This window comes from Epargyreus clarus, unplaced genomic scaffold, assembly GCF_041222505.1.
Source record: "Epargyreus clarus isolate Ecla_fem2 unplaced genomic scaffold, WU_Ecla_fem_2.2 ptg000023l, whole genome shotgun sequence".
In the NCBI taxonomy this organism is placed as follows: Eukaryota; Metazoa; Arthropoda; class Insecta; order Lepidoptera; family Hesperiidae; genus Epargyreus; species Epargyreus clarus.
Window position 1 is genome coordinate 13,668,714 of NW_027332230.1, and position 10,794 is coordinate 13,679,507.

The 10,794-nt window shown below is 31.5% G+C and overlaps 1 protein-coding gene across 3 annotated transcripts in view; it reads left to right on the plus strand.

The window, feature by feature from the left end:
• The window catches only part of LOC140751634 (neurotrimin), a 131,482-nt gene extending 121,567 nt beyond the window's left edge, over positions 1 to 9,915 (plus strand). Inside the window, exons 4-8 of one of the 3 annotated variants that reach the window (XM_073085605.1) lie at positions 3,157 to 3,285; positions 3,843 to 3,936; positions 5,699 to 5,826; positions 6,067 to 6,235; positions 7,781 to 9,915. In XM_073085605.1, coding sequence (XP_072941706.1) covers positions 3,157 to 3,285; positions 3,843 to 3,936; positions 5,699 to 5,826; positions 6,067 to 6,235; positions 7,781 to 7,911 — 651 coding nt within the window. In that variant the 3' untranslated portion in view covers positions 7,912 to 9,915. The remainder of the gene's footprint in view (positions 1 to 3,156; positions 3,286 to 3,842; positions 3,937 to 5,698; positions 5,827 to 6,066; positions 6,236 to 7,780) is intronic. The other 2 variants (XM_073085606.1, XM_073085607.1) reach the window with 2 other exon arrangements.
• Positions 9,916 to 10,794: the final 879 nt, after the last annotated feature.

The window sequence follows — 10,794 nt, forward strand, 5'->3', positions numbered from 1 at the left end:
CCATAGTTCCCGAGGGGTTTCCGGCATAAAAACTATTCTATGTCCTTTCTCGGGTCTCAGACTATCTTTGTACAAAATAGCATTAAAATCAGTTCAGTGGTTTAGGCGTGAAGAAGAGACAAACAGACAGACAGAGTTACTTTCTGATTTATTATATTAGTAAGGAAGTAAGGATTATGGGTCTCTGTGTTTGTATTTGTCTACGGCACGACTTTCATTTTTATGTGTTCATTGTTCACCATCACATTATCATGGTGCCACAAGTTATAAGGCGAAAAAGGTGTGGCTGTGGTACCTCCGGTGTCGAACCATAATGAGTTCTACCACCTTAAACTCCTCCCTTTTCTCCTCTAGCCTTCCTGTTTCTGAGAAATACCGAGATTATGATTATTCGTTTATTTACAAAACAATTCAACAATTAATTATTATGTCAACTAAAACCCATACCAGTTGTGTAACATAATGATATAACAGTAAAAATAACCTAAATGTTAAACAGCTGGCCGTAACAAAAGGTCTCATTACAACCTTTTGTTGTTGGAATATTTTATCATTACTATGTAAATATACAGCTCATTAAAATGTTAATTCACGGTAAAACTTATGCTTTAAAATAATACTCATGTTATTTAATGCTTGTGTTATGTTATTGTTATGAGTCGATTTGACTAATAAACAAATTGTGTTTATTTTACCATCTCAAGCTTTTGCCGTCGTATTCGTATTAGGGAGGTACCACATGAGCGACAGTTCATGTTAACTGGTGCCACATTTCGTCAGCGACTTAGTTTATGGTCGATGGTTGTTTGTAAAGTTCGTTGACAAGTGAAGACAATATTTGGCAACAGTCCTTGATACTTTGTCCGTCCCTCTGGTTTCAGACTCCGGTGGCACCACCACCACACGTATTTCTTTCTAATAACACCAGTGTTAAGCGTTGCTGTGGTCTGGTTTGAAGGGAGACATATTTTTCCGAGGTATTCCAACTTAGTCCTTAGTTTAGTGGCGCATCTGTGGCCGAGCTCAGGTAGGAATCTAATATTTTCCGGGGTTACTTACCATCAGATGCAGTCTATACTCGTCTGCTACTTCTATGTTATAAAAATATACAATAAAGTTTGTTTTAACAAGGCATATTTACAAAAAAATATTTATTTCAGTACACCTCATTTTTAGAAATTACTTAAACGCTCATTTTCTTTATATTCATTCTTGTTGTTACTTTGTTGTTTAATAAACAGAATATAAATACTTTCAAAAGTATTCGTTTCGTTAAAAGCGTAAGTAAATGAGGTACTTTGAGTATTCTTTCTTGACGATTGAGTCCCCTGATAATAATTATACAGGGTGTTTCTTTAATATATAATAAATCACGTGGACGAGACACTAAAGCGAAGCGATAGATACATGAGCTTATAAATTACGAGCTACCATTCACTATTCACTTGAAGAAGTGCCTAAATTAAATATGTGTCGAAACATATTATCATTGCCTTAAAATTTGACCAAAAAATGAAAGAATATATTTTACTACCTTATGAATTGATTAATGATATTTTTACCAGATTACTAATTAGTTTTATTAAAGCTTATAAATATGTCCACGCGCAAACTATACTTACTTTTCCAAATATCGAGTTCTTGGGTAATATGGTTCTGATAATACATACAGTAGCAGCTTATCACGACTTATGACGCACCCTGTATACTTCCGAAGAAACTCTTAGAACGGATAATGTGATAGCTTGCCATTGCCCGCTCAAGTCGCGGGTAACTTTTATGGTCCTTTGTTTTCGCTATTATAGCAACATTTTGCTCTCTGATAAACAAGGACCAAAATATATGATCGTTAACAGATTTACATCTTGCTTGAATACTTTTATGTTTTCTTTTAAGGCTGAATCTATGTTTTTATTAGTCACTTTTATTCGTACGTTCATCTTCATTACAAATCCTTATCACAATCACTAAAGGCATCCACGGGATTCATTTCATGGTCTGGGATAAAATATTGATCTTTTAGCAAATAAATTAATATATTTTTTTAGCACTAGAACCATTAAAAGTTCATGAAAATCGTTTGATAATTTGAACATGGTGCTCGCACTAATATGCTGACACTGAAACTATTAATGTTGTAAAAACAGAAAAGAGCTTAATACAAATACGACTCGTAAATTGCATGAAAAAGTATTTAATAGTGCTGAAATAAACCACTAATTTAATTTTCCCAAAATAATGTGTTATTTAAATAAGAATAGCAACACTAATCCCAAACGTAATTCATTAGAACTAAGTTAAGACCAACTAATGACATCTTTCGTGTTAAGAAATCTAATGAGGTTCTTTTGGAAACTGATAATTAATACCGGCGTGAAACTTCTAACACATTAGCGACGGGGCGGATTCTGCCTACAATTTGAATGGGAGACGTAATAGCTCCATTTTCTCATAAAGCGAGCGTTACTTCGTCTCAGCCGCTTACGATTTTGTTTCGAAGTTAAAGTACTATAAACAAATTTCGAGTGTTCGTAAATCCTCACAATTTACGTTCTAAGGATTATCTCCGAGGGTATTGGCTGGATTCAAAGCAATAAAGTTCAAACCGTAATTATATTATCAAGGCTTTTCTCGAAACGAAGTAAACCTGTCTTTGGAAAACAAACAACAAATAATATTTGCATTAGTTAGGAATAAATTAATCAACGCTTTAGAGGACTTCGCTTCTTAGATTAATTTCCAAGAAATCAATTTGAAGTCGCAAAGTTGTGGTAGAAATATATTTAGGAAGAAATGAAATTAAATCTATAAATTAGTAATCTTGCTAGCTGAGATCAAAAGCCCTAATAAAATATTTTAAATTAGCTTGTCTGACTGGAGTAAATAAGGCAATAATATAATTTTATGAGGCTAAGATTTTGTCGTTCCTAATCGCTATACCAGGCATAACTTAAAAGTAAAGTTTTTTGCATAAGTTGTTTGCGTCATTTTTGTATGACGTATTCCAATGCAGAGATTTATTTTTGAGGGTAGGATGTTTGCTGTTTTTAATATCATTTTCCTTTTTGCTATAAGTAACTTTACTATTCTAAATATTATAAACTTCTACATCATAGTTATCGAGAATGACAATGTTAATATATTGTTTTCTTTCAGTTAAATATGCAAGTATCATGGGTACGGCACAGAGACATCCATCTATTGACGGTGGGACGGTACACCTACACAAGCGATCAACGCTTCAGAGCAATCCATTTGCCTCACACTGAAGACTGGACGTTACAGGTAATCAATCGTGTTGTAACCGTTAGTCGTTTCGTTAGTAATGATTCAGAATATGGGTGCTATCAATCTCTTATTAAATAGGAAAGCTTTACTGATTGTATCACCAGTATTAATGATTAATTCAAAAATACTCCAAATGTTACTCACATTAATTGAGTGACATTAACAGTAGGTAAACTGTCACTAACAGTGTGTATCGTTTAAGAGTTATAAAATGTAAAAACTAAATTCGAATATTATTTTAAACATTGATATTGTACTTATAGTTAAAACAAGAAAGATAATTACGTACTAAGGTTATCAAAAAGATTCTAAATTGCCAGAAAGCAATTTTAACAGAGAAAGAAGTTGTTAAGATAAAAACCGAGTAGCATGAAATTACATTGCAATAGAAATTGTCATTAAAGAACTAGAAAATGCAAATAAGAAAGTAATTTTATCTCATAATGTTTATTCAGTAGACGAGAGAATTGAGTCGAGTGGTGATGTTTTAAAACGTCTGCTTGAATAAATGAATTTTACGGTGCCCTGTGAACGTGTAAACAATCTTGTTTCAGATAAAATACCCGCAACACAGGGATTCTGGTATCTATGAGTGTCAGATATCAACGACCCCTCACATGAGTCACTTTATACATCTCAACGTTGTTGGTATGTGATAATAATTATTACAATTTTTTCTTGTATGAATTTGTTCTATTTTTAAAAACCAGTAACTGAGTTATTTAATACAATCTTTCTTTATTTATTAAGAGAGTTGTAGACTGTAAATTTGATGAATAACCTTATTTGTATAGAGCTATTTTTGTAAAAGGTTTTATTTATTTTAAGTTTCTTTAAAGAATTGAATTTTCTCATTGCGTCGTAAAATCCAGCCGTAATCCTTTCATCGCAATTTCTTAGTCTTCATTTCTTTTCATTCTTTACTGAAATCATTAATAAATTCTGTTTCTATGTTACAAATATTTCTAAATGGGTAAACTCTGAACGTTCACGTCCAAACAAGTTGGTTAATTACAAACGGCACATTAGAGGCACGCACGTCTATAAAGGCGAAAGAAAAACAGAAGCCTTCATAAAGTTCTTGTCACATCGAAAACGATAAACGTACTGTGTAATAGAAGATAGTATAAAAAATCAATCATGATTAATATGGATAGAGCGATATGGAAATTACGCGAAAGAAAAACTATCAAAATCGTTACTGTCATTAGTATGAAGAATAATTCTTATCTTTGTACTGATTAAAAAAACTGTTTATTATTTTTCGACTGTCGGGTTAACTAGATATGATTATTAAAAGATTATTTCTACGGAATTTCTAGATGCTCTAATATAAAAGTTATTTCGTCGCTAGGAATAGACAATAGGAATAAAATTATTTATTTCCATTAAAATCAGATTTATATAATTCTTAATGAAACGATTTTATTGCTTCGTTTACCAGTTCTCTGTCAGGCAAGTTAAAAGCACGTACGTCAATAAAGGCCAAAAGAAAAACAAAAGCCTTTAGAACATTCACGTCATTGTACTTTGCGGTAGTATTATGCATGGAACCGTTTAACTTTTTGATTTTTGTTTTGAAATTAGAAAGTTAACTGGTTTGCCGGGTTTCATTACAGCTCGAAATTAAGGGATGGTCAATTAAAAAAAAATAGATATTACTATGCTTAAGCATTTGATATGTAACTTATTATATTTTATACTTTAGAAATTTCAATCGAAAATATCAATGTAATGAATGAATAAATTTTAAGGTTCAAAAAAATGCCTGATTAAATTCTAAAATAGTTCAATTTAATTTTTTGAAACATTTCGCAAACATTATTCTGGTCGTTTTCAAAATTTTCTCCTATTACTTGCACCGGCATAACCCTTAACTAAGGGAAATCGTAAATCCTAAAGGCTATATAAATCCTGACCTAATTACAATAAAAACGGTGTCTCGATTCAATTTCGTAGATTAATGTCTTGTTATAAACATCGTCGACATTAACGATGTTTATCACAAGGCGTTTATTATCAAGTAATAAAAGTCCGGCAAGGCGACAGCTTTAGGGAATTGTAAAAAACATCTTCGTGACTAAAATTAATTTCTTACTGCGACGGAAAGAGGAATCTTTCTTGAATTTTCATTCTCTTTTCGGACAGCTACGTTTGATAGACGTTTTATTATCTTTAACGGCTTAAATATATGATGGTTCCATGATTTTACTTTTTCTGGTTTACCGTCTGTTATAACTGTATCTAAATCGGAAAAATATGTTTAGCTACATTCACGGTATTGTTATTTTTGATAGATACTCATTTTTTTTTATTTCATTCACATGTGATTTTCATTTGTTTGTCTGTGGTTATTTAGTACAAATTATGCCCTTGTTACAATCATTAATTTCTTTATTATTTTTTACAGAACCAACGACGGAGATCATAGGTGGTCCCGACTTGTATATTGATCGGGGCAGTACAATTAACTTGACATGCGTGGTTTTGTATTCTCCAGAACCACCCGCGTATATTTTCTGGAATCACAATGATGCGGTAACTTTAATCACACATTTTCTATCATCAAATAATGAAAAGATAAAGAAGTAATATAGCCAAATGATTTAAATAAGAAATTATTTTAAGAAAAAGATATTTTTTATGCGCCATAAATTGAACTTAATAATATAAAGTACCATCAGGTTACATTTCATTGAGACTCTATCGCTATATGGATGATTATATATTTTTTTCATATTGATATCCACATGATACTGATAATTGATTTCTCATTAGATTATAAGTTACGACTCTCCAAGAGGGGGTGTGTCAGTGGTAACGGAGAAGGGAGAAACGACTACGTCCTTCCTCCTTATTCAGCAAGCTAGACCTTCGGATTCCGGGACCTATCAGTGCAATCCAAGCAACGCGCAGTCTAAGAGCATCGTAGTCCACGTGCTAAATGGTGAGTTTGTGTGTTCAAAATAATATTAAAATTTCCCTTCTTACTATTAGAAATTCAATGATACAACACCTTTTGCTAACTTAGAAGCTCGAGCGTGTCTGTTTTTTTTTTACTTTTATATTGGCTTGAAATATTATTTCACACATCTGACAGCTTTTAACACGTATATAGTCTTATTACTAAACGCAAAAGTTGGACACAACGAACCATATTTTTTTAAAAGCCGTTATTACAACATTATTAATCTCTTAAGTCTGTACAGCGCAAGAACAGATGAAAAATTCTAATAAATTATTAACCAAAAATATACAATTTCGAAACATCTTGACTTCACTACTCGAAATAAATTCTAATCTCCTTGACAAATTACCTCTCTGAGATAACGGAAGGAAAATACAATTTAAAAAATCCTTTGCAGTCCAGCGAAAAAGGTTAGGCAAAGCCCATTACCATTATAACAACGACAACGATGAATCAAACAAATGAAACGTCGCTTTAATGGGTACGTTAATAATTTTTATTAGCTACAGCCTACAACGTTGTATGAGTAATTAGGCGTCGCCTGTCGCGAAGAGCGTAAAATGAACCGACGTGTTAATAAAAAATCTTTTAAACGTCCTTGATGAAAGTTACGATCTTGATAAGCAGAATGGCTTTAAAACGGTGACGCTAGTCGGTCAGAATAGTAATTTATTTGGCGAGAAAGAGGCCAGCACTTTCTGTAGTAAATTGTTTTAAGTAATCCAATTTAATACTAATGGGCGGTTACACGCTAAGTGTTACAATAGATAAACCTAAGCCTTGTCAAGGTTTAGGTTTTCGCAGACATGCTGTTTATTACGGACAACATTTAGATTTCTGCTATCATCAGATGCTTGTGTTCGCTTGTGAATTTTTACTACTTCATCCATCGGTATCTGTTACGTATTGTCAACTTTTGTATAAACTAGTAAGGTAATATTAACTATAAAGATTATACTGTCAGTGGTCAGAAACAAAACAGAGTTTAAATGGTCTTATATTTCAAATTTTAAGTCTGCTTTCATATTTATGAATGTAGGATCTCTATCTTTAATATTGTACATGGACATTAGATTATCTATCCAATTTCTCTGAAAGCATAGATCGTTGATTACGAAATCTACATTTACCTTCTTTGAATAAACATTAATATAACTTTACTTAGCAATTTCAGTTTATGGTCCGAAGCGCTTATTCAAAGCAAAGATTTTTATCTTATAGATGGAAAAAAATATACTGTAGCTTGTATTTATTCACGAACCTTAATTGATTTTTAAAATATATGTGAAAAAATTCTTGTACATGGTTTGACTAAAGAGCTATGAAAGCAAAGTATTCGTTTGCATTTGAAATAAAAAGTTATGTTATTAATTTATATACCTTTTTAAATAAACATGAACGAGGGATAAAGAATATATACCTTCTACTTATTATCGTATCTGTTGTTTCGATATATTATTAACGACTTTTAATATTTTTAAATGCCGTCGGCATTGTTGAGAGCAGTTTTAATTTTTGCCAAAGAAGCAAATTCGATTTTCCCTTTATCAGGTGAGTATCCTGCGGCGATGCAGCGCGGCGGGCAAGCGTTCGCGCCAACATCAGCCACACACTGCCTCGTCCTGATCATCGGACTTCTAGTGGCACTGTCCTGACATACGCCGACCTGCCTCATAATGTAAATATACTTTTACCATATTTCGCTGTTTATAATGACGCTTGTGATACCAAACCCATCATACAACGTGCAATCATTCCAACAGATGATGAGTACTACACAAATGTCAATGTAAACATCCGAAATACATTCGCTATTTTATAGTGTGGGTTGTGTTATGTACAATATAAATTTAATAAATCCCTGAGCAAGTAGACGTGCTTGTTTCGTATAGAATTGTATATAATATACTTTAAGATATTAATAAGCGTGACGGTATTGATACTTTCACGAAATCTAATGATAGGCAGTCGCAACAACTTTATTAGTTCTCAAAACACTCTCAATATGTAACACGATCTGATCTGATATAAAATACGTATAACCTTAATGATAATTATGATCACTATTAAGCGACAAGTCTAAATTATTGTCTTTATTTAAAAATATGGATAGATGCAGCCAAAGAAAAACTTTAGGCGAAAGATGTGACATAGGAATGATCAAGCAGCTGACAATACTATATTAACAGAAATATTTAGACAAGAGTGTACATATAATAAAGAGTAAAGATATACGATTCATTATATCTAGCTTTACTCTATATTAACAAATGTAAATTGTAAGTAAATATTTAGTGTTCTCGCAAAGGGTTCACTCAAAAATATTGTAAATACTGTAAAGAAGGCTTTTGTACAGGTCATGTGTATAGCAGAGGATGTATTTGTAATGTACAGGGAAGAAGTGTTAGTGATAATAATAAATCAAAATGTGTGGCAAAAATGGACTTATTTTTGATGGAAACTGAGTGGTATAAGAATATAAGAAAATCGCGTTGGAGAAGTGACAGCGTAAATAGATCTTTACGAATGTGAAAATAAAGAATACATGAATGAAGATAAAAACGGTAAACTGATTACAAATGACCTGTAAAGAGCCTCGTTGTAATTAATTAGTTACTACAATAACATAGGCTATCAATATAAGCATAATTTAGGAAGGAATAATATTTTACATATTAGTTAGAAAAGAATTTATTTCATTAAATTTACCGGCTGTTTTTATTAAAATGTTCTTAATTTGGAGCGAAATCTTTCTGTGTTAGTGTTGTAATGTACTTAACATATGATTAATAACAAAACAGATATTTCTTTGAGCATTACTTAAGATCTGTCTCACTGTGAACGATTAAACGAGACATAGTGTAGATACCATCATGAAAAATAAATAAAAATCATAGTCGAAAATAACATTAGCCAGCCTTATTTAACAAAGTAGCAATATTTATCCAGAATTATATATAATTTTAAGTTCATCAGATTTGTAATTTCAAATTTTGAATTTGGTGAAATTATATTTTTTATTATTGAACAAGTTGATACAATTAAACATCTATAGGATCTTTCTCACCTTCAACTTTATTTATTTTGGATTTTGATTCACATTGGCTAGTAAGATTGCTATTGTTTTTCCCATTGTCTTGTTGATTATCACTTGTTTTACATTATTAATTTCTTGTATCGCTAACTCGTTACTTGTTGACGGTGAAACAGATCCCTTACTTAAGTATATTTTCATAACGACAGAGTCTAGATGCTCCCCGTCCCTGTCCTAATAATCTCTATATAGAATGAGATTTGAAGTGCTTTTAAAGACAGATACTGTCATTAAATAACTATAAAATAATATTTATTTATTCAAATTTAAGTATGTATTTAAAAATACAATTGTATATAATCATTTACGTGTTGTCAAATAGCAATTCGATATTCTTCTCTGTGTAAAAGCTAAGGAAAATATTTCACTGAAGCATTTTTCTTAGAGTATGAAAGTGCAGATCTCGATAATTATAACCAGTTATTATTATGTCGAAAGTTTATTATTGTATACAAATAACAATAGATTAAAAGATTTGTTGTATGTATTATGATACTTGACTGTGCAACAGCACAATATAAATTACATGTATGATAAACATGATTATAAAGAAATAATAAAGTTTTGAAAAAAATATGCGTTTTATTTATATTTTACAATTTGCAAAAATTCTTAAATTAAAACTTATTTAGTAAGTACTTATTTTCAGATTTTATTTTTATTATATTGGAATGGTTATGCTGAAATTTCATATGAAAACAATATACAAGAATGCTCGTTTAAAATTTCAATGTTCTAATTTAACAAAATCAAAACATTTATGGACTTTATTTTTACCGAACTAAGCCAAAATCTCTTACTAGAGTGGTTACGGGTTAAAATCCAAGACCGAATTAATAGTTACGTAAAAAGTCGTCAGGAAACATGTACAGAATTCCCGATAGGGTCCTCAAAATGAATTGCGTGTATTCTGCCTACTCGATTATACCGCCGGCCGTGGCAAAGGTACGACCAAAAACCCTAAAGGGCATTCCATTCTAAAAGGCTACATTATAACAAAAGATATACATTATGTACGTACTATAACAATTTTGAAAGGTATTTACAAAATGTAAGACGTAAACGTAATTATTTCGAAGTTATGAACAAGAGAAAATGTAAAAAGCAGCCCGAGGCGGGAGGCTGAGAATAATAAAATAACACATTATAGATTCATATTACTGAGTTGCAAAACTTTTTGTTTACATGCAAAGAATATACAAAATCCGTTTGTTTGAGGGCGGGTATACAGGGGAGTGGGCGGACCTTATGAATATCTAATCGCACTGAAAAGAGATAAAAGATGGCTTACTTAATTCATAAAGACTTATTTACATGCTACATCGGGCGTATTTTGTTAAGGAAAACGGACTATTTCTGGACTCCCTTTTGGAAATTTCTTATTTGAGATCCGTTATCAAAGAAATGGGCTTTTTGATGAAATAATTAAGAAACGAAATGGAAT